At 44.1% G+C, this 24795-nt stretch overlaps 1 protein-coding gene across 1 annotated transcript in view; it reads left to right on the forward strand.

Annotated features, from left to right (window-relative positions):
* DNM3 (dynamin 3) overlaps positions 1-24795 on the forward strand; it is a 481981-nt gene that overhangs the window by 27265 nt on the left and 429921 nt on the right. Inside the window, exons 7-9 of the mRNA XM_069737623.1 lie at positions 10594-10732; positions 15275-15361; positions 15548-15618. Coding sequence (XP_069593724.1) covers positions 10594-10732; positions 15275-15361; positions 15548-15618 — 297 coding nt within the window. The remainder of the gene's footprint in view (positions 1-10593; positions 10733-15274; positions 15362-15547; positions 15619-24795) is intronic.

Raw genomic sequence — 24795 nt, forward strand, 5'->3', positions numbered from 1 at the left:
GGTTATTGCAGGGAGGACGACTTAAAGTGATTGTCCGATATCGGGCAAAATTGGAGCAAAGACTGGAAGTGGTGTTATTCTGACTCCATAACTTGGCTGTGAGTGTAGGGCGCTCCTGAGACACCGTTTCTAAGCGTTCTCTATGTACTACCGTTACTAGCACGAAGAGATGTCATCAGATAGCTAGAACTCGACTGCAGAGGCACGTGTGAAGATTCCAGAAGAAGGTTTATTTATAAGCTGAATAAATCCCCAACAGTGTCACCAGCAAAGCACCCCCACACCATCACACCTCCTCCTCCATGCTTCACGGTGGGAACCAGGCATGTAGAGTCCATCCGTTCACCTTTTCTGCGTCGCACAAAGACACGGTGGTTGGAACCAAAGATCTCAAATTTGGACTCATCAGACCAAAGCACAGATTTCCACTGGTCTAATGTCCATTCCCTGTGTTCTTTAGCCCAAACAAGTCTCTTCTGCTTGTTGCCTGTCCGTAGCAGTGGTTTCCTAGCAGCTATTTTACCATGAAGGCCTGCTGCACAAAGTCTCCTCTTAACAGTTGTTGTAGACATGTGTCTGCTGCTAAAACTCTGTGTGGCATTGACCTGGTCTCTAATCTGAGCTGCTGTTAACCTGCGATTTCTGAGGCTGGTGACTCGGATAAACTTATCCTCAGAAGCAGAGGTGACTCTTGGTCTTCCTTTCCTGGGGAGATCCTCATGTGAGCCAGTTTCTTTGTAGCGCTTGATGGTTTTTGCAACTGCACTTGGGGACACTTTCAAAGTTTTCCCAATTTTTCGGACTGACTGGCCTTCATTTCTTAAAGTAATGATAGCCACTTGTTTTTCTTTACTTAGCTGCTTTTTTCTTGCCATAATACAAATTCTAACAGTCTATTCAGTAGGACTATCAACTGTGTATCCACCAGACTCCTGCTCAACACAACTGATGGTCCCAATCCCATTTATAAGGCAAGAAATCCCACTTATTAAACCTGACAGGGCACACCTGTGAAGTGAAAACCATTCCCGGTGACTACCTCTTGAAGCTCATCAAGAGAATGCCAAGAGTGTGCAAAGCAGTCATCAAAGCAAAAGGTGGCTACTGTCATGCCGTTGCTGCCGCCGGCTCTTCCCACTGCAGCTCGCCGGGTGCGCGCGCGCGCCGCATTCAGCTCTGCGCGTGCGCACATCTGATTCCTCTGTTGGCGCTCTTTACTGTCCTCTCTGTCATCCTGGAGGACTGTAACCCGGAAGTAGCTCCCATGCTGCTATTTAAACTGCTTCCTGCTGCTTCTCTGTGCCTGATGTTCATTTGTGTTTACAAGTGCTTCTGGCCACCTGTGGTCTCTGAGCGTTCCTAGCTCTCTGACTTTGGGTCTCCTCCGCCCTCTGCAGTGCCTGCCTGTTTCCTGTGTTCCTGTCTTGTTCCTTCAGTTCCTTTTCCTCTGCAGTACCTGCCCGGCTCCTATATCTTTTCCTTGCTCCCGTCAGCCTCGGTCTCTCCATATTGTCCTGCCAGTCTCCGTGCCTCTGTAGCGTTCCCATCTTCTCCCTTGTCTCAGTATTTCCTTTCTGTTCCCTCTTTCCCTTTGTGCCTGCTGTGTTCCCATCTGTTCTCAGTCGACCCTCCAGCTTCCGTGGCGATAGTCCCTCACGGGCCTGCCCCTAACTCTCCCTGTATAGGGGGCGGTCCACCTGGTCAGCTCGTCCGAGAGGGGTTCGTCATCACGGTCCAGTGGGTCCACTCTCCGTTTGAATATACATGCTCTAATCGGACTGCACTCGGGTGACATCCGAGTGCAGCCAGATTCTTACAGCGTCACAGTAACATCAGGCCATGGACCCCGCTGGAGTCTCTGCCACTCAAAAGGAGTTACTCTTTTTGCGTGAAAACCAGACTAGGAGCATGTCATTTTTAAAGAATATGGAGTCTCGCCTAGCGGCTTTACAGCCTTCTGATCCTGGTATTGCTCCGCAGTTGGTTGCCCTTCAGCAGGAGCTAGATCAACAACGGGACACTCTGTCCCATATTTTGAATTTTATGGCCTCCATTAATGATCGGCTTCGCTCCCTCCAGAATGTGGCCTCTGGTTCCACTCCTGTCTCTGCGCCACAACCCTCTCCCCGACTTGCTAGACCTCCTCGGTATGGTGGGGATTCTAAAGCGTGCCGTGGCTTTCTTAATCAATGCCAGTTGCATTTTGAATTGTCTCCGCTACTTTATCCTACCGACCGAGCTAAGGTTGCTTTTATAGTATCCCATTTGGAGGGTGAGGCTTTGGCATGGGTTAATCCCCTCTGGGAGCGTGATGATCCTTTGGTCTCCCAACTCAATCCGTTCCTGGATACCTTCCGTAAGGTTTTTGATGAACCTGGTCGTCTGGTCTCTACCACTGAGTCCCTCTTTAACCTTTACCAGGGTACTCTCTCAGTAGCCCAGTACGCCATCCGTTTCCGGATTCTGTCCTCAGACCTTGGGTGGAATAATGAGGCTTTGGTTGGAGCGTTTTGGCGTGGTTTGTCTTCACGGATTAAGGATGAGTTGGCTGGACAGGACACTCCCACCTCTTTGGATGATCTTATCTCCTTGGCCATACGCATTGATCTGCGCTTTCAGGAGCGCACTCGTGAGCTTGCCAGAGAGAGGAGACCTCTTCGCCAGACCACTGTTGCTCGAGGGACTTCCTTTTCTCAAGCAGCCCCGGTGGCTTCTTCATCTTCTCCTGAACCCATGCAGGTCGATCGCCTTAAGTCTTCTGAGCAACGCCGCAAAGAGAGACTCGCACAAGGTCTTTGTTTTTACTGCGGCAGTGCCTCTCATCTCTTACGCGCGTGTCCTCAGAAGTCGGGAAACGCATCCGCCTAGGACAGGTAAGAGAGGCCTTCCTAGGTGGTTATGATTCCTCTCCGCCTCTGGTTTTGTCTGTTATTCTTCATTTAGGTCCCCATCACTTTTCTCTGGAGGCTTATGTTGATTCAGGAGCGGCTGGGAACTTTGTTCAGCTCGAGGTTGTTAACAGGCTTGGGATACCTGTTAGACCCTTGGAGACTCCTAGACAAATAGCTTCTGTCGATGGTCAGCCTTTGCGGGAGACCGTCAACTTGGTTACGGAGGAAGTCGAACTTCAGATTGGAGCACTTCATCGTGAGAAACTGGCCTTTTATGTTTTACCTTCTTTGTCTCATTCTTTCCTTTTGGGTCTTCCTTGGTTGAGAGATCACGAACCCACGCTGGACTGGCGTACTGGAGATGTTCTACGGTGGGGACAGTCTTGTCTGAACAGGTGCCTGCTTCCCGTCAAGCCTGCGTCCTCCTCTTGGTCTGCTTCGGAATCCATGGGAATTCCTCCTGCCTATTGCGCTTTCTCGGACGTCTTTAACAAGAAGGAAGCGGAGATTTTGCCGCCGCACTGTTCTTATGACTGCCCGATAGACCTTGTTCCTGGTTCTACTCCACCTAGGGGTCGTATTTACCCATTGTCTCCTACCGAGACGCAAGCCATGTCCGAATATATTCAAGAGAATCTGGCCAGAGGCTTCATTCGAAAGTCTTCCTCACCTGCAGGAGCTGGGTTCTTCTTCGTTAAAAAGAAGGACGGTTCTCTTCGCCCATGTATAGACTACCGGGGTCTCAACACCATCACGATCAAAAACAAGTACCCACTTCCTCTCATACCAGAACTCTTTGATCGTCTGCGTGGAGCACGAATCTTTACCAAATTGGATCTCAGAGGAGCTTATAATTTGATCCGTATCCGTTCTGGTGACGAGTGGAAGACTGCGTTTAATACCAGAGATGGTCATTATGAATATTTGGTTATGCCCTTCGGTTTATGCAATGCACCCGCAGTCTTCCAGGAGTTCGTAAATGATGTTTTTCGGGATCTACTTTACACCTGTGTTGTAGTGTACTTGGACGATATCCTTGTGTTCTCTCCAGATCTGTCTACTCACAGAAGAGATGTACGGCAAGTACTTCAGCGTTTGAGAGAGAATCGGCTGTATGCAAAACTGGAAAAATGTGTCTTCGAACAGTCATCTCTACCCTTCTTGGGTTTCATCATTTCCGACGCTGGTTTGTGTATGGATCCGGGAAAAGTTTCTGCCGTGCTCAACTGGCCGCGTCCTCTTGGAGTGAAAGCAATTCAGCGATTTCTTGGATTTGCTAACTACTATCGGCAGTTTATACCTCACTTTTCCTCTCTTTCAGCTCCAATCTCCTCCATGATTCGGAAGGGTGCCAATCCTCATCTGTGGTCGTCTGAGGCCGAAGAGGCTTTCCGGTCCATCAAGCAAGCCTTTGCCTCAGCTCCTATTCTTCATCGTCCAGTGGCCAATAAACCCTTCATCCTTGAAGTAGATGCTTCTGCAATTGGAGCTGGAGCTGTGCTCTCGCAGAAATCCTCTTCTGGTCATCTTGTGCCTTGTGGTTTTTTCTCAAAGATCTTCTCCTCCTCGGAAAAAAATTATTCCATCGGTGATAAAGAACTGTTGGCAATCAATTTGGCATTAGAGGAGTGGCGGTACCTCTTAGAAGGGGCTTTACATCGTTTTATAATCTACAGCGATCACAAGAATCTGGTGTATATTCGTTCTGCGCAAAGACTTAATCCTCGGCAGGCCAGGTGGGCCTTGTTTTTCGCCAGGTTTGACTTCGAACTTCGTTTTTTGCCAGGAAATAAAAACTCCAAAGCTGACGCTCTGTCTAGGTCATTCCAGGTGGTGGATTTGGAGGACGAGCCTGCACACATCATTGATCCTGCCACAGTCATCACAGTTGCTCCAGTCTCTCTTACTTCGTTGCCTCCGGGTAAGACCTTTGTCGCTGAAGGGAACAGGAGACGTGTCTTACTTTGGGGTCACGCCTCCAAACTGGCTGGACATGTTGGTTTCAAAAAAAACTTTCGTTTGATCTCTCGTTTTTACTGGTGGCCAACGTTGTCTAAGGATGTCCAAAGTTTTGTCGCCTCTTGTCCTTCCTGTGCCAAGAATAAGATTCCCAGGCAACTACCTTCTGGGCTTCTACATCCTTTGCCAGTACCTTCCTCTCCGTGGCAACATTTATCTATGGATTTCATCACTGATCTGCCTCATTCTTCTGGTTCCACCGTCATCTTCGTGGTCATGGACCGTTTCTCCAAGATGGCTCATTTCATCGCTCTCCCAGGTTTACCTTCTGCTCCCGAATTGGCAAAGATTTTTGTTCACCATATTTTTCGTCTTCATGGTCTTCCTTTACATATTGTTTCTGACCGAGGTGTTCAATTCACCGCCCGCTTCTGGAGATCCCTCTGCAGATCTATGAACATTTCGCTTGATTTTTCTTCGGCCTACCATCCACAGTCCAATGGCCAGGTGGAACGTACTAATCAGACCTTGGTAACTTATCTCCGCCATTTCTCCAATTCTCATCAGAATGATTGGTCTGACTTACTGCCATGGGCTGAGTTTTCTTACAATAACCATCCCAGCGAAGCTACTAACAAATCTCCATTTTTTATCGTCTACGGTCAACATCCTGGTCTTCCTCTTCCGGTTCCTCCTGTCTCTACTGTACCAGCGGCTGATCTTCTGTCTAGAGAGTTCTCCAGGGTCTGGCAGGAGACCAAGTCCGCCCTTGAGTTGACTCAAGTTAGGATGAAGAGACATGCGGACAAAAGACGTCTTGATTCTCCTATATTCCATCCTGGGGACAAGGTTTGGGTTTCTTCTAAATTTATCCGTCTCAAAATCCCTTCACATAAGCTGGGTCCTCGCTATATCGGTCCATTCGAAGTTTTGTCTCGTATTAATGACGTTTCTTACAAACTTAAGTTGCCTGCCTCTCTGCGTATTTCTAATTCTTTTCATGTGTCTCTCCTTAAACCTGTAGTTTTTAATCAGTTTCATTCTTCTAACCTTTGTTCTCCTTCGCCTGTTTCCGAGGATGATGTCTTTGAGGTTAGGGACATCTTAGCCATGAAAAAACTTAGAGGGAGAACTTTGTTTTTGGTTGACTGGAAGGGTTTTGGTCCTGAGGAGAGGTCCTGGGAGCCTCGAGAGAACATTCGGGCTCCTCATATTTTGTCCCGGTTTCTTTCTAGTCTTAAAAAGGAGGGGCGTAAAGGTGGGGGTACTGTCATGCCGTTGCTGCCGCCGGCTCTTCCCACTGCAGCTCGCCGGGTGCGCGCGCGCGCCGCATTCAGCTCTGCGCGTGCGCACATCTGATTCCTCTGTTGGCGCTCTTTCCTGTCCTCTCTGTCATCCTGGAGGACTGTAACCCGGAAGTAGCTCCCATGCTGCTATGTAAACTGCTTCCTGCTGCTTCTCTGTGCCTGATGTTCATTTGTGTTTACAAGTGCTTCTGGCCACCTGTGGTCTCTGAGCGTTCCTAGCTCTCTGACTTTGGGTCTCCTCCGCCCTCTGCAGTGCCTGCCTGTTTCCTGTGTTCCTGTCTTGTTCCTTCAGTTCCTTTTCCTCTGCAGTACCTGCCCGGCTCCTATATCTTTTCCTTGCTCCCGTCAGCCTCGGTCTCTCCATATTGTCCTGCCAGTCTCCGTGCCTCTGTAGCGTTCCCATCTTCTCCCTTGTCTCAGTATTTCCTTTCTGTTCCCTCTTTCCCTTTGTGCCTGCTGTGTTCCCATCTGTTCTCAGTCGACCCTCCAGCTTCCGTGGCGATAGTCCCTCACGGGCCTGCCCCTAACTCTCCCTGTATAGGGGGCGGTCCACCTGGTCAGCTCGTCCGAGAGGGGTTCGTCATCACGGTCCAGTGGGTCCACTCTCCGTTTGAATATACATGCTCTAATCGGACTGCACTCGGGTGACATCCGAGTGCAGCCAGATTCTTACAGCGTCACAGCTACTTTGAAGAACCTAGAATATAAGACATATTTTCAGTTGTTTCACACTTTTTTGTTAAGTATATAATTCCACATGTGTTAACTCATTGTTTTGATGCCTTCAGTGTGAATTTACAATTTTCATAGTCATGAAAATACAGAAAAATCTTTAAATGATGTGTGTACAAACTTTTGGTCTGTACTGTGTGTATATATATCTATATATATAATTGTCTAAGGGTTTAATTGTCTGTCTGTCCTGGAAATCCCGCGTCGCTGAATGGTCGAGGCCGCCAGGCCTCGACCAATCAGCGATGGGCACAGTCTGCCACGAATTCTGGAATCATCATTGTCCTCCACTGCTGTCAAGTGCCCCCATTGTGTTGTCTAAGGGTCTAATTGTCTGTCTGTCTCGGAAATCCCGCCTTGCTGATTGGTCGAGGCCAGCCGGCCTCTATGGGGCCATAACTGCATGGAGCATTATAATACGTGACTGGGCAAAATACTACGTGGACATGCATATTCTAGAATACCCGATGCGTTCGAATCGGGCCACCATCTAGTCTACTATATAATTGTCTAAGGGTCACTTCCGTCTGTCCTTCTGTCTGTCCTTCTGTCTGTCACGGATATTCATTGGTCGCGGCCTCTGTCTGTCAAGGAAATCCAAGTCGCTGATTGGTCGCGGCAAAACAGCCACGACCAATCAGCGACGGGCACAGTCCTGAAGAAAATGGCCGCTCCTTACTTCCCGCAGTCACTGCCCGACACCCGCATACTCCCCTCCAGCCACCGCTAACATAGGGTTAATGCCGGCGGTAACGGACCGCGTTATGCCGCGGGTAACGCACTCCGTTACCGCCGCTATTAACCCTGTGTGTCCCCAACTTTTTACTATTGATGCTGCCTATGCGGCATCCATAGTAAAAAATGTATTGTTAAAAATAATAAAAAAAAAAAAAAACTGCTATACTCACCCTCCATTATCCGCAGAGCCAGCCGCCATCTTCCGTTCCCGGCGATGCATTGCGAAATTACCTAGAAGACTTAGCGGCCTCGCAAGACCGCTAAGTCATCTGGGTAATATCGCAATGCATCCTGGGAACCGAAGATAGCGGCAGCCGCGCACTACAATGGGCCCTCGGATCCGAAGGTGAGTATGTTTATTTTTATTTTTTAACCTGTGACATACGTGGCTGGGCAATATACTACGTCACTGGGCAATATACTACATGGCTGGGCAATATACTACGTGGTTGGGCAATATACTACGTGGTTGGGCAATATACTACGTGGTTGGGCAATATACTACGTGGTTGGGCAATATACTACGTGGTTGGGTAATATACTACGTGGTTGGGCAATATACTACGTGGCTGGGCAATATACTACGTGGCTGGGCAATATACTACATGGCTGGGCAATATACTACGTGGTTGGGCAATATACTACATGGCTGGGCAATATACTACGTGGTTGGGCAATATACTACGTGGCTGGGCAATATACTACGTGGCTGGGCAATATACTACGTGGCTGGGCAATATACTACGTGGCTGGGCAATACAATATACTACGTGGCTGGGCAATACAATATACTACGTGGCTGGGCAATACAATATACTACGTGGCTGGGCAATATACTACGTGGCTGGGCAATACAATATACTACGTGGCTGGGCAATATACTACGTGGCTGGGCAATACAATATACTACGTGGCTGGGCAATATACTACGTGGACATGCATATTCTAGAATTCCTGATGCGTTAGAATCGGGCCACCATCTAGTGTGTGTGTGTGTGTGTATATATATATATATATATATATATATATATATATATATATATAAAAATAAATATATGTATGTCTATATCCCCCTATTCTATGTGTATTCTATTCTAACCTGTCATTGTGATTTTACTGTACACCGCACTGAATTGCCGGCTTTTCTCTAGAACACCGCTGCGTATTTCTCGCAAGTCACACTGATGGTCCGTGTGTAATCCGTATTTTTCTCGCCCCCATTGACTTTCATTGGTGGATTTTTTGCGCAATACCCTGACAAATGCAGTATGCTGCGATTTTCTACGCCCGTAACATACAGCTGAGAAATATACGGCAGATAGGAGCTGGCCCATAGAGAATCATTGGTCCGTGTGCAATGTGTAGTTTTTGAGCCTCTCATACGTCAGTAAAACTCTCTAGTGCGACACCAGCCTAATAGTCATGTATTCTTCTTCCGAAGAAGCAACAACGCGAAACATGCATTAGGGGGCTCTCACACGTGGTCCTCCAGTTTGAACTTGTGGTGTGTTGCTCTAAAGGGTTATATGTATATTTGTTCTGAGGTTTCCCTTGCACCAATGTATTATGATAATGCACTTAGCATTTTAGAAAATGATTTGCTTATATATTCTTGCTGCTACTATGATACAGATTTATAAATAGAGATATACATAACTGTTGATTGGTGCTTGGTATACTCTGCAAAATACACATAAGGAATTATAGGGAAGACTGCAGTGGGATATATGTATTAAATATTCAACAAGATGTAATTCTTTCCATCCCACTAGAGGGCAGTATAACAATAAAATAATATGTATAACTATCCTATGCATTCTTTACCTTGATTTAGTAGTATAAAGTATTCATGGAGATTTGTGACTGTAATCTTTCTGTTAATAAGATTATTATAATCTATGCGGATATATAGTGAATATAGTTCCATAATCCCAGATAATGAGAACAGCTTTTGTCTGAGAACAATCATGTATTTAAAAAAAAAAAAAGAATTGTTTAATGCTGCTTCATACGTTTAACGTCACTGATAGGACAGGCAACTTTTTCTATCACCCCCAAAAAAGAAAATATCTCCTTTCCAAGCCATAAATATCATCGATATGTCGTCCGTACCAAGCAATGTATTGGTAAAAAAAACATCGGAAAAAATGTTGAAATCCTCCCACCAGGACGTGTTTTGGTCTTCTAATCCTGGATAAACCATTTAAAAAGGTGTATTCAAGATGTATCTTCAGGAGCCCACTCTTCTCAGGCCTCCGACTCCATGCTTTGCTAGGGGTCGGTGCGCTCCTGAAGATCGCCAGTTCAGATCGCTGGCTTGGTCATCCCACTGGTCCAAACCGTACTCTCTGCCAGGTTGTTTGCCTCTGCAGCATGGGTGAAGCCCAGGTGGGGCTTAAAGAAGTTCATTTTAATCAATAAATCTTGGAATAATAATAATCTCCACATTTGGATGTGTTTAAAATGTTTTCCTGTGCTGCCCAGGAGCTGTGATATGATCAGACCATGTTCCTGCACGGTCAGACACAGCCATTACACAGTACACAGCAGGGGCACATTTATAAGATTATCTCAGCACGGGAACATTGTATTTACAAATATCCAATTGTGGAATTTTTTATTATTCCAAGATCTGTTGATTAAAATGAACTTTTTTCATGGGACAACTCCTTTAAGCCAGTTGGATCCATCAATTCTACCAGCCTCACACCGGCCCCGGCAGGCTGTAAAGCATAGTGACATGCTCTATGGCAGCCACTTCTTGAAAATGGAGAGGAATGCTAAATAAGGGATGAATTGTAAAGTTGCCTGTTTTTCAAGCACTTTGAATTTTCATCCATTTTTTTTTTAATTTGAGATAAAACCTTTGAGGTTCAGTAAAGCAAAATAATGTGCTGGAGACGATTCAATTGTTCATGATTGACTTATAAGATATTCTTTGTTCTTTCTTTGATTTCCCTTTACAGAACTGGACTCTTTACTCCCGATATGGCATTTCAGGCAATTGTTAAAAAACAGATTGTGAAGCTAAAAGGACCAGTCTTGAAATGTGTCGGCCTGGTTATGCAGGAGCTCCTTAATTCTGTTACAAAATGCATGTGTAAGGTATGGGGTGAATACCGTTTCTGCATCAACGTTTTGTTTTTGTCATGAAAGACATTTCCGTGATAAAAAATCTCTTAGTATCACAATTGTGTTTTTGTGGTGAGCTTATAGTAGTGCCCATTATAGTAGGTCATAAGCTGCTATAAGTGCTATAGAGGGCACAATGGGTATAGTATATAATAATAATCTTTATATAGCGCTAACATATTCCCCAGTGCTTTACAGGTTGCACACATTATCATCGCTGTCCCCGTTGGGGCTCACAATCTAAATTCCCCATCAGTATGTCTTTGGAATGTGGAAGGAAACCGGAGTGCCTGGAGGAAACCCACGCAAACACGGAGAGAACATACAAACTCTTTGCAGATGGTGTCCTTGGTGGAGTTTGAACCCAGTACCCCAGCGCTGCAAGGCTGCTGTGCTATCCACTGCGCCGCTGTGCTGCCCATATAGTAGTGAAAATGCGTAACGGGACCTGACTGCAAAAAAATATTTACGTGCAGACATAGTGATAATCTGCAAGTAAACACAGTTTAACCAGGAACGACTGTAGGGAGAGAATATAGTTATATCTTTTGTGCAGCCACTCGCTTCCAGTCATTGGGAAAGGGTAACGAGCGGTTACAGTTAACACCCACTATACAGTGAGCTTGGCCCCTTAGTGACGGAGCCAAATTTTTTAAATCTGACCAGTGTCACTTCATGTGGTAATAACTCTGCAACGCTTCAACAAATCCCAGTGATTTTGAGACTGTTTTTTCGTGAGATATTCTACTTTATGATAATGGTAAATTTAGGTCAATATGTTTTGTGTTTACTTATAAAAAATATCAAAAATTTGAGAAAAATGTTAAAAAAATTAGCAATTTTCAATATTTGAATGATTATCCCTTTAATCCAGATGGTCATACCACCGCAAACCATTAATAAATAACATTTCCCTCATGTCGGCTTTACATCAGCACCATTTGTAAAATGTTCTTTTATTTTGTTAGCATTTTAGGAGGTTTAAAAATGTAGCAGCAATTTTTCATTTTTTCAAGGAAATTTACAACATTTATTTTTTTTAGGGACTTATCCATGTTTGAAGTGACTTTAGGGGTCTCATATATTGGGAAACCCCCAAACGTGATACTATTTTAAAGACAGCACCCCTAGACATATTGAAAACTGCAGTCAGGTAGTTTATTAACCCTTCAGGTGCTTTACAGGAATTAATCATAGTGGTATGACAGAAATGAAAATGTGTATTTTTACCACTTAAATGTCGGTAACTTCTGAACAGGTTACAACAGCCGGCAGACTCTAAGGCCACTATTTGGTCATGAATTGCCATCGCAAACATCAGGACAACACAATCATGATCTTAGGCCCAAATTGGGATAAAGAGGAAGCCCCACACTCTTTTAACCATTTATAATGATGTAGTCACTATTGACATCAGCATCTAAGGGGTTAAACAGATATGTACGGTGCCAACACTGATCGTGGCTGATACAGCCCGTTGTCAGCTATAGTGTACAGCCAACAGCTGCTGGATTGTCACATGTATGGGGAGGCTATTCTCTTATATGTCAGGTCAGTTAAAAGACGTATTGGCTGTCATTAAGGGGTTTAAGCACTGGCCTGCTCCTTAAATGACATCCCGCTGTACACATACTTTTCCGAGCATTAAAGGGGTTGTCCAGCCTTAGATAGAAGCCTACAGTCACTCTATGTGACTGCAGACTTGTGCATGCGCACTGCGCAATCTGAGGATTCTCTGGTGCTGGTGCCTGGAACAGGCGATTGTGTCCACAAGTATGTGATTTGCATGATTCTGGCCATTTTCTGACTAGACATGTCTACAATGCAAGTACATTGAGCGAGGCCGTCCACGTCTAGTCGGCACGTGACCAAATGTATGCAAATTATATACGTGATCACCCTCCTAGCGCAACATTGCACGCACTGTGAAGATTCACAAGTCTGCAGTCACATAGAATGTCTGCAGACTAGTAGCCTATGGCCGGGTAACCCTTTAACTGCCAGTGATATGTTTATTGGACTAGCACTAAGTTGTAGAATTCTTTTAGAGTCCTCATACCTATAGGACGTAATTCATCAGTGTTTCCGCCAGATGTAAAACTTAGAAAAGTTTCAACATTTTTATGCAACACGGAGTTGCACAAACATTTTTTTTGACACTTAGCGCCAATTTGGAGCAGCTCCATCAAAATTGGCGGAGATGGGGAGGAGCCATGTACGAAAACGGTGCAGCTATTCCTGCCTGTCAAATTCAACAAAAATGCTGGCATTTCTTATAACAGAAATATTACTCCAGTCCCTGACCATATTCGCATTTTTGGTGAGGTGCACAGAGACACCTCTCAATGAATTTGATGTACCATATTCCAGTGAATGATTAATTAAGACTGGCGTGGGCATCGCCAGTCTTAGTGAATCAGCCCCATAGTATCCAATACTATATGGAACTTACAATTGAACAGAGCCGCTGTCTATAGTTAGTCTATTCTGCTGGTGGCATCTGGTGGGGCTATATCGAGGGTATGTCATTTTAGCCATATTTTATTTTGACTTCTTATGTACTACTCTTTGTCACATCAATCGCCCTTCATTTTGCAAGAAGAAAATGCAGTGGAAGTGGAGTGACACATGACTACAGAACTGTACAGAGTTTGTAGTCTGTTACTATAGAGACATGTATATACACATAAGGATTATGGAAATAAAGTGTTAATCATGATTATTTACAAAGTTGCTACATTTTCGTTTTCCTTCCGATTCCTTGCATTGGAGTAATAAAATCGATGAAAAGGTGTACATACAGCTTTGGCAAAAACTAAGAAACCACTGCAAAATGCTCAGTTTGTCTGATTTTTCTCTTTATAGGTATATTTTTCAGTAAAATGTAAATTGTTCTTTTATTCTATAAACTACTGACAACATTTCTCCGATGTTCCAAGAAATAAATTTTTTATTTATTTTCTAAAAATGAGAAATGGTCAAAATAACAAAAAAATGTATTGCTTGCAGACCTCAAATAATGGAAAAAAACAAGTTCATAATCATTTAGAAACAACAATAGTAATGTTTTAACTCGGGAAGAGTTCAGAAATCAATATTTTGTGGAATAACCATGATTTTTAATCACCGCTTTCATGCATCTTGGCATGCTTTCCACCAGTCTTTCACACTGCTTTTGGGTGACTTTATGCCACTCCTGATACAAAAATGTAAGCAGTTCTTCTCTGTTTGATGGCTTGTGACTATCCATCTTCCTCTTGATTATATTCCAGAGGTTTTCAGCAAAGCTGAAATTGAGCAGGTTGTTCTTTGCGAAGGACGTATGAAACAAGCCACATACAAGGTTATCCTGGAAAAACAGTTGATTCCTTCTGCTCAGGCAATGTTCCCTCACTCTGGGGACTGTTTTTTCCAGCAGGACGATGCGCCATGCCACACAGCTAGGTCAATCAAGGTGTGGATGAAGGACCACCACATCAAATCAGTGTCATGGCCAGCCCAATCTCCAGACCTGAACCCCATTGAAAACCTCTGGAATGTAATCAATAGACTATCCTGAGTTTTTGTATATATTTTTAATGCAGAGAGAAACATTAGAAGTTTGTAAAATAAGGTTTGGTTTGTAACTCCATTTTCTGAGATCCATGACTTTTATTTTTCCGTTAATGGACCAGTATTTTTGTATGTATAACTGGAGTTTTAATTGTTTCCATTTTGGGGTCCATGGAATATTTTTATTACATTACTGCCGTGACTGAAAAACTGCAAATCTGACTATTTTCAAAAAAATTTTTTTGCAGCTTTTAATGTACAGTTTATATCTTTTTCTATTTTGATAGATTGGATTTTTATGGACATGACAATACCAAATACCGTATGTGTATTTTTTAAATTAATGTTGAACTGAGAAAAAGGGTTGATCATTTAATCGTTGTTCTATATACTGCAATACTGTAATATCGCAGCATACAGCAAAATTGACGTTCTCCGATAGGCGTCGCGGTCGAGCGCCTCCTATCTTCATCAGATGACGTCCTCTTCTTGTCTTCACGCTGCGGCTCTGGCGCACTTTGTTTGCGCTGTTGAGGGCAGAGCAAAGTACTGCAGTGCGCAGGCGCCGGGCCTCTCTGACCTTTCCCAGCGCCTGCGCACTGCAGGACTTTGCTCTGCCCTCAACAGGGCAGACAAAGTACGCCTGCGCCAGAGCCGCAGCGTGAAGACAAGAAGAGGACGTCATCGTAAGAAGATGGGAGGCCCCAGACCGCGACGCCCATCGTACCGGGACCGCCCCTGGGTGAGTATAATCTAACCTTTTTTTTTCATCTTTTAGGATACATCAGGGGCTTATCTACAGCATTCTGTAATGCTGTAGATAAGCCCCTAATGCTGGTGGGCTTAGCTTACCTTCGATTTCGGGGTTGACAGGTTCCCTTTAAAAACTGACATTTTGAATAATCATTGCTATAATTCCTTTAGCATTTCTTATTGAAACTGTTATATTCTGTTTTACTTTAGTTATCTGACCATCCAAAACTCAGAGATGAAACAGAAAGAATAGTAACTTTCTTCATCCATCAACGAGAAGAGAAAACCAAAGAACAGGTGTGTGTGGGAGCCAAAAAGTGCATCAACCATAACTGTTGGGAAAAATACACATATATCAATAATTTTACTACATGTAGGCCATTTAGAACGGGAAACCATTCCTGAAGTTAAGAAATGTGCAGTAGTGCCCCCTCTTCTGTGTCAAATCTTAGACAAACTCATTGTATTATTTTCCCTTCAAAGGTTTTACTCCTGATTGATATACAGCTGTCATATATCAACACCAATCATGAAGACTTCATTGGCTTTGCATAGTGAGTTCTTATTTTCTGTTCATATGTATTTTTGTGCAGGAGTATTATGATATTTGCTATAGTATACTTTACATAATTTCTTGATTGTAATCATCACAAAACTTCTTAAAGGAGTTGTTCTCTATTTGGACAACCCCTTCTCATTCTCTATGTTTTCCCCTTGTAAAATAATAACACCTATACTCCCCTCCGATGCTGGCGCCGATCCAGCGTTGTTGGCACCGCCTCTCCTGGGGATCCCTTGACATTGTTATTCCATGCGATCTCTGTAGCCAATCAGCGCTGGCTTCAGTCATCTCTCCTTCGGACCAATCACATCCATCCAGAGCAACTGAGAGAGCTGTTACCTCCTCATTTCCTGCTGATGTAAGGGATTCATCCAAAGGCGCAGAGAGTGAAACGCCCGCTAATTGGCTGCAGGGATCATGTGACATAACGTCAAGCGATCCCCAGGAGAGGGGGAAACATAAGGATTGCGAAGGGGATGTGAAGTCATCATCAGAAATTGATTTATGCTAGAACTGTAGAGATAAGAAATGGACCGAAGATCCAAAAATAAAAAAATGTTGATCTAATGCCACCAGGCAAAACATTTACATATCTGAGCATGAGGTTCTTACTGTTCCAAACCTCTCAGTGCCTAGCGGCAGTACATATTTTTGATGTACTGTCCATGTCATTTTCTAGAGCATAAGAAAATTATCTATTATTTTATGATTTTTTTGTCTCTTCTTAAACTACAGTAAATGATAAAATAAATCTATACTCTCCTCCTGTGCCGGCGCTGTTCCAGCGGTGTCTGCACTCTTGGCCCGAGGCTGTGATGTGGTGAAATGACATGTGATGCCCGGCACCCAATCACCACTGGTGTCACTGTCTCCACCTTCGGACAAACTGAACATACAGTAAACAGTCCAGGCTGATCACAGACTTCCTCTTCATGTTAATTTCTTCACAAGGCAGAGACAGTGGTGCCAGTGCTAATTGGGCATGGGGCATCACATGTCATTTTATCGCATTACTGCCCCGGGGCCACGAGTGCAGACACCATGGGAACGGCGACGGCACGGGAGGGGAGTATAGGTTTATTTATTTTATCATTTAGTTTAGGAAGGGGTTGTGGACAACCCCTTTAAGGTAAAGTCCTCTGCATCATGAACTAGTGCTATGCGACAGCATTGACAATTACCACCATGCAGATTATGATCTGAGAAGCAAAACAATTTAGTTCCGTACAATGGTGGTGAACTTCATGGCTGTTGGGTCTCTTAATATGATTGTTCATAAATATGCAACAGGATTGCCATCTTATGCGCTAATGGGACACTTTAAAGACAACCATTTTCCCTAAATAATCTGTATCCATCACCCTCGTGCTGTATTTAATGGTGTTTTTACAACAGCTTCATAAGATCACAGCTCTTGCATACCTAAGAAAATGCTTTTTATAATTGTTCCTTTTCATATGCTAATTAGCGCCCAGCGGTCTGATGGTCGTCTCCAGACTCTGCTTGGAACCTCCCCTGTCCTCACAATCACCATATGTACTGCCCTGATTGACTTGGATATTGTTAAGAAAAAATAATTACATTATAATAAAAAAAAAAAAATCAGCCCCAGATTTTACATTTTCACACAGGGAAATGGTTAAAATGGCACCAAAATGTGTCCCACAATTTCTGTTGAATGTGGCAATACCCAATATGTGTCTGTACAGTACTGGTTAGCCACATGATGAGACTCGGAAGGGAACAAATGCTATTTGACTCTTGGAGAACAAATCATCGTAGAATACACAGATCCCGTAAGTGTCAGAAGAGCAGAATGCACCCGCAAGTGGCGGTGATGCGCCATCTGCTGGATGTCCCTTGAGCGTGGGAAAAAAATCAGAAAAGTTCCCAGGCTTGAGTTCATATGAGGACAACCAGCAGAGGGCGCATCACCGCGAATGAAGGTAACTACAGGTAACTAAAGTTGTTTTTGCATAACTATTTTCTGAGAGCTCTAGCTTTTTTATTTCTCCACTGACCGAGCTGCATTGATTTTTCCAGGGCAAGATAACATTTTCAGCTATACCATTTTTATTTATATGCAACATATTTATCACATTTTATTCCACTTCTTGTTCAGTGGTATGATGAAAAAGCATTTTTTTGCAACATTTTTCACTTATTTTATGGTGTTCACTGAAGGGGTTAACTAGTGTGACAGGTTTATAGGTAGGTCGGGTCGTTCCAGATGCAACGATACCAAATATGTGTACTTTTTTTTTTTTTTTTACATTAATATACATATTTATTAGTGATGAGCAAATATACTCGTTACTCGAGATTTCTCGAGCACGCTCGGGGGTCCTCCGAATATTTTTTAGTGCTCGGAGATTTAGTTTTCATCGCCGCAACTGAATTATTTACAGCTATTAGCCAGCTTGATTACATGTGGGGATTCCCTAGCAACCAGGCAACCCCCACATGTACTTACGCTGGCTAACAGATGTAAATCATTCAGCTGCGGCGATGAAAACTAAATCTCCGAGCACTAAAAAAATACTCGGAGGACACCCGAGCGTGCTCGGGGAATCTCGAGTAACGAGTATATTCGCTCATGACTAATATTTATTGGTATTTTTTTACATACTCTTTCAACATCTATTCGACCATGCTCCTGGCATGGTTTAACAGGCCACCGTAGCTCGCGGACTCGGGGGCTATCATTTGACCTCCAGTTACCATAACTACAGCATCAATCCCCTGCGATTATGCTGTGGGGGTGCCGATCGCATGGAAGATGGAGCTCCCTTCCTCTTGTAGCCTTCTAAATGTTGTGCTGCATTTGGAGGGATAAACAGCTGGGGGCAGTGCGGGCACCACCCTTGGCTGTGGCAGCCGGAGCTCGGGTAACACTTAAGCTGAGCTCCTGACATCGATCGTGCAAGCATATCTCCTCAGATAAATAAAAAACTGAGCTCTGTGCATGTTAAATATACATTCTATGAAATTATATATTTATTTACAGTGATAGATTAATTAGAATGGGGACACGAAACAAAAAATATTTCTTGAGTTTTAATGGAATTAAGAATGAAAGTTGTATTTTATTGGAAACGTTTCCCTCTTTTTGGACATTTTTTTTATTTTGATACAATAAAAGCAAGGAATTGTGGGAAAAAAACAAATATCGGGTGGTGCGTCAAGAGAAGAATCATTAGGTGTTTGATGGTGTGGCAGAAGCTGGATCATCAGGAAGTCATTCGTGGCGTGGCAGGAGCGGCACCATCAGGAAGCATGTTAAGAGCAGCGTTTTCAGAAGTTTTTTGTTGTTTTTTTTAGGAGCAGCATCTTCACAAATTGTCTGGAGGCAGGGTAGGAGCAGCAGTGTTGGACGTTCTTTGTTCATGTGGCAGGAGCAGCATTGTTAAATTGGTGCAGCATCACTACCACATCTGAAATAAATAAACACATAAATCTGTCAGTGTGCATTTTTTCTGCAAATTCTTCCCATTAGAGATTAAAAACTAATGTGAATTCCTTTCTTACTCTTTAGAATACAGATGCCTATACATATTAGATAAAACAGAACAAACATCTGCCCTTTCTAATATGACTTTTGGCCACAAAATTCTTTCCTTGCTGGAAAAGTCAGAGAAAGCAGTGATCAAACAATTTGGATTTCTACTTGCCCCATGGTAATACAAGCCCCATTATAAAACCCCAATAACAACACATGAGACAAGAGATTTTTTGGTTGGAAGAAATGACCGTGGCGTTTATTTTGAGTTACATGTAAAATTATATTTTAATCCGATCATAAAGCATAAACCAATAGAATACTGAATAAATAGTCTACTCCAATCACATGACCAAATCCACCCGAAATCAACGGGCGATTCTCCCACAAATAAACGACATGACAGATGTAAATAAGAAATAAGCATAACTAAAAGGGAAGGTGCCGCAATTTTGTTTTTGTATTAAAAATGATTGTTTATATAAACAATTATTTTTAATACAAAATTATTTTTTTTAAACTTTAATATCTTTTTTATTATTAATTATTTTTGCAGCCACTGGGCGCCGCCATTTTGCTTTGCAGGAGTGTAAGAGTCCCAGCACGACACTTACACTCTGCAAATACGGCAGCCCTGGACATAGACATCTGTGGTCGGGAGCCGACCCCATACCTAGCATTATAAGCTGCTCCCTGCTCTGATGTGGCCACGCCCCCTGGGCTGTCTCCACATCACAGCAGAGGCAGGAGATCGGCGCCATCTTGCTTCAGCCTACAATGGAGTGTACCTGTGAGCTCCACTGTGACCGAGAGCTGTGCTGTTGGAGGGGCAGCTCCATCTGTCTCCCCTCACACTGTCAGCGGCCGTTCCCTGTCCTCTGTTGCCTGGTGTGTGGCTGTAATCTCTAGAATCGCTAGAGAGGGTGAAGGAGTGCTGCGGTCTGATGTCCTCTATCAGGAGCTGCAGAGAGGTAACAGAGGGGGGATGGGGGAGGCTCTGTGCTGCTCCAACCCTGCCTCTCACTGTAGCTCCTCACAGGACATCAGACCGTGCATCTATCACTATACTGTGCTGAGCCATGTATCTAATCCTCTCCTGTGTAATACTGTCTGCTGGCCCGTGTATCTAATCCTCTCATGTGTGATACTATGATGAGCCATGCAGCGAATCCTCTCCTGTGTGATACTTTTCTGAACCATGCATCTAATCCTATACTGTGTGATATTATGCTGAGCTGTGTATCTAATCCTCTCCTGTGTGATACTGTCTGGTGAACCGTGTATCTAATACTCTCCCCCCTGCATATCTTTCCCCATTGCACACACAATTCAATGCGTGCGATAACAGGAGCTGCGGGCGTCATGCTGTATTATGGCATTATGTGAGATCTATATGACGGTATTATGTGATCTGTATGGTGGTATTATGCTTGATCAGTATTGTGAGAATTATATGGTGGTAATGTGTGTGATCTATATGGCGGTGTTATGTGAGAACACTGGCAGCATTATGTGTGATCTATATGGCAGTATTATGTGAGAACACTGGCAGTATTATGAGTGATCTATATGGTGGTATGTGAGAACACTGGCGGTATTATGTGTGATCTATATGGCGGTATTATGTGAGAACTGTATGACAGTATTGTGTGATCTATTTGATAGTATTGTGTGTGATCACTATGGCAGTATTATCTTCAGAAAGCGGACCCATTCTATGGTGGTTCTGGCTGAGCAACTGCACGCGGGTCTGGGGTAATAGAGGGGGCAGCATGACCTCCAGTTAGGTGCAGTCAGGGGAAGGCTGGTGAGGCAGCTGAAGAGAGGGGTCTCATTTTTGTCATTACTATATGGCTACATTTCCTTCCCAGCATCACCCCGGACTTCGCCTGTCGCCTCGCTTTCACACATTGCCAGGACAGGATGGGGAAGACAGGATCTGAGGAGGGGAATGGGGTCTGCATGCAAAGTCTGGATCAGACCAGGCCATCAATCCGCAGAAATGTTTCCTGGATTTCTGTGTAGCAGACGGTCCATCCATGAGTATAAAAGACAGCGCTCTATGTACAAACCCTGGCTGCTCCGTGCACCAAACAGGGGGCCCCCATAGACCAGCACACTGCTCTCCTGAAATACTCTGTGCTGCTGTCACCCTGCTCCCCCCACCACATATCTCCCAGAATCCTTGCTGCCTGCCATCCTTGGTGACTGTCTACTTGTCAGTATAAGGCTGCATTCACACTAGCATCGGTACGGGCCCGTCGCAGTGCGTCGGGCCGACGTACCGATGCATGCTGTGAAAGAAATGTCCGACGTGGGCAGCGGAAGCAGTCTTACAATGCTTCCGCTGCCCCATTGTTAGGTCTGGGCATGAGGGGGCGGAGTTTCGGCCGTGCATGTGCGGTCGAAAATGGCGGACTCGACGCACAAACGTTGCATGTAACCTTTTTTGTGGCGGCGGTCCACCAAAACATGACACAACCGTCGCACGACAGTTGCGACGTGTGGCAATACGTCGCAATGCGTCGGTAATGTTAACCTATGGGGAAAAAACGCATCCTGCAGACAACTTTGCAGGATGTGTTTTTTCTCCTGAACGACGCATTGCAACGTACAGCCAACAACGCTAGTGTGAAAGTAGCCTAAGGCTGCCGTCCACTATCAGTATTTGGTCAGTATTTTACCTCAGTATTTGTAAGCCAAAACCAGGAGTGGGTGATAAATACAGAGGTGGTGACATGTTTCTATTATACTTTTCCTCTAATTGTTCCACTCCTGGTTTTGGCTTACAAATACTGAGGTAAAATACTGACCAAATACTGATAGTGTAATGGCAGCCATACTCTGCAGTCACCAACAAAATGGCTGCTCACTGGGTTTCTGAATATCATCCTCTCTAATCCCTTAGCAAACACCCAGGAGGGGAGGAGAGGAGACCTCACACAGGTCAGCAGACTCCGCCCATATTTACTGCAGTGCAGTAATGTGAGCTATTTGTACACTAGGTTTTTCTGAAATTTCAGCAGCTGCTCCCCCTAGTGTTTAAAAGTGGAAATTCCAAAACTTTTCAAATTATTTTTCATATTTTACTAAATTATAAACAAATGATAATATTTTTTAAGAAAATGTAATCATTATTTCTTACATTTTTACAATTTCTGAAAAAAATTTTTTTTTGATGGCACCTTCCCTTTAACCCCTCTGTGACCTTAGACGTACTATCCCGTCGAGGTGCCCTGGGCTTATCTGACCCTGGACGGGATAGTACGTCATAGCAATCGGCAGCGCTCACGGGGGGAGCGCCGCCGATCGCGGTCGGGTGTCAGCTGTTTATCGCAGCTGACATCCGGCACTATGTGCCAGGAGCGGTCACGGACCGCCCCCGGCACATTAACCCCCGGCACACTGCGATCAAAGATGATCGCGATGTGCCGGCGGTACAGGGAAGCACCGCGCAGGGAGGGGGCTCCCTGCAGGCTTCCCTGAGCCCCCCCGCAGCAACGCGATGTGATCGCGTTGCTGCGAGGGTCTTACCTCCCTCCCTCCCTGCTCCAGGCCCGGATCCAAGATGGCCGCGGATCCGGGTCCTGCAGGGAGGGAGGTGGCTTCACAGAGCCTGCTCAGAGCAGGCACTGTGAAGGCTGCAGCGCTGCATGTCAGATCAGTGATCTGACAGAGTGCTGTGCAAACTGTCAGATCACTGATCTGTGATGTCCCCCCCTGGGACAAAGTAAAAAAGTAAAAAAAAAAAATTTCCAAATGTGTAAAAAAAAATAAAAAAAAATATTCCTAAATAATGAAAAAAAAAAAAAATATTATTCCCATAAATACATTTCTTCATCTAAATAAAAAAAAACAATAAAAGTGCACATATTTAGTATTGCCGCGTCCGTAACGACCCGACCTATAAAACTGGCCCACTAGTTAACCCCTTCAGTAAACACCGTAAGAAAAAAAAAAAAGGCAAAAAACAACGCTTTATTATCATACTGCCGAACAAAAAGTGGAATAACACGCGATCAAAAAGACAGATATAAATAACCATGGTACCACTGAAAACGGCATCTTGTCCCGCAAAAAACGAGCCGCCATACAGCATCATCAGCAAAAAAATAAAAAAGTTATAGTCCTCAGAATAAAGCGATGCAAAAATAATTATTTTTTCTGTAAAATAGTTTTTATCGTATAAAAGCGCCAAAACATAAAAAAATGATATAAATGAGGTGTCGCTGTAATCGTACTGACCCGAAGACTAAAACTGCTTTATCAATTTTACCAAACGCGGAACGGTATAAATGCCTCCCCCAAAAGAAATTCATGAATAGCTGGTTTTTGGTCATTCTTCCTCACAAAAATCGGAATAAAAAGCGATCAAAAAATGTCACGTGCCCGAAAATGTTACCAATAAAAACGTCAACTCGTCCCGCAAAAAACAAGACCTCACATGACTCTGTGGACCAAAATATGGAAAAATTATAGCTCTCAAAATGTGGTAACGCAAAAAATATTTTTTGCAATAAAAAGCGTCTTTCAGTGTGTGACGGCTGCCAATCATAAAAATCCGCTAAAAAACTCGCTATAAAAGTAAATCAAACCCCCCTTCATCACCCCCTTAGTTAGGGAAAAATAAAAAAAATGTATTTATTTCCATTTTCCCATAAGGGTTAGGGCTAGGGTTAAGGCTAGGGTTAGAGTTAGGGTTAGGGCTAGGGTTAGGGCTAGGGTTAGGGCTAGGGTTAGGGCTGGGGCTAAAGTTAGGGTTTAGATTACATTTACAGTTGGGAATAGGGCTAGGGTTAGGGCTAGGGTTAGGGCTAGGGTTATGGTTAGGGTTAGGGCTAGGGTTAGGGTTGGGGCTACAGTTAGGGTTGGGGCTAAAGTTAGGGTTAGGGTTTAGATTACATTTACAGTTGGGAATAGGGTTGGGATTAGGGTTAGGGGTGTGTCAGGGTTAGGGGTGTGGTTAGGGTTACCGTTGGGATTAGGGTTAGGGGTGTGTTAGGGTTAGGGTTTCAGTTATAATTGGGGGTTTCCACTGTTTAGGCACATCAGGGGCTCTCCAAACACGACATGGCGTCCGATCTCAATTCCAACCAATTCTGCGTTGAAAAAGTAAAACAGTGCTCCTTCCCTTCCGAGCTCTCCCGTGTGCCCAAACAGGGGTTTACCCCAACATATGCGGTATCAGCGTACTCAGGACAAATAGGACAACAACTTTTGTGGTCCAATTTCTCCTGTTACCCTTGGGAAAATACAAAACTGGGGGCTAAAAAATAATTTTTGTGGGAAAACAAAAAGATTTTTTATTTTCACGGCTCTGCGTTATAAACTGTAGTGAAACACTTGGGGGTTCAAAGTTCTCACAACACATCTAGATAAGTTCATTGAGGGGTCTAGTTTCCAATATGGGGTCACTTGTGGGGGGTTTCTACTGTTTAGGTACATTAGGGGCTCTGCAAACGCAATGTGACGCCTGCAGACCAATCCATCTAAGTCTGCATTCCAAATGATGCTCCTTCCCTTCCGAGCCCTCCCATGCGCCCAAACAGTGGTTCCCCCCCACATATTGGGTATCAGCGTACTCAGGACAAATTGGACAACAACATTTAGGGTCCAATTTCTCCTGCTACCCTTGGAAAAATACAAAACTGGGGGCTAAAATATAATTTT

The sequence above is a fragment of the Ranitomeya imitator genome, chromosome 8 (assembly GCF_032444005.1).
Source record: "Ranitomeya imitator isolate aRanImi1 chromosome 8, aRanImi1.pri, whole genome shotgun sequence".
NCBI classification, from domain to species: domain Eukaryota; kingdom Metazoa; phylum Chordata; class Amphibia; order Anura; family Dendrobatidae; genus Ranitomeya; species Ranitomeya imitator.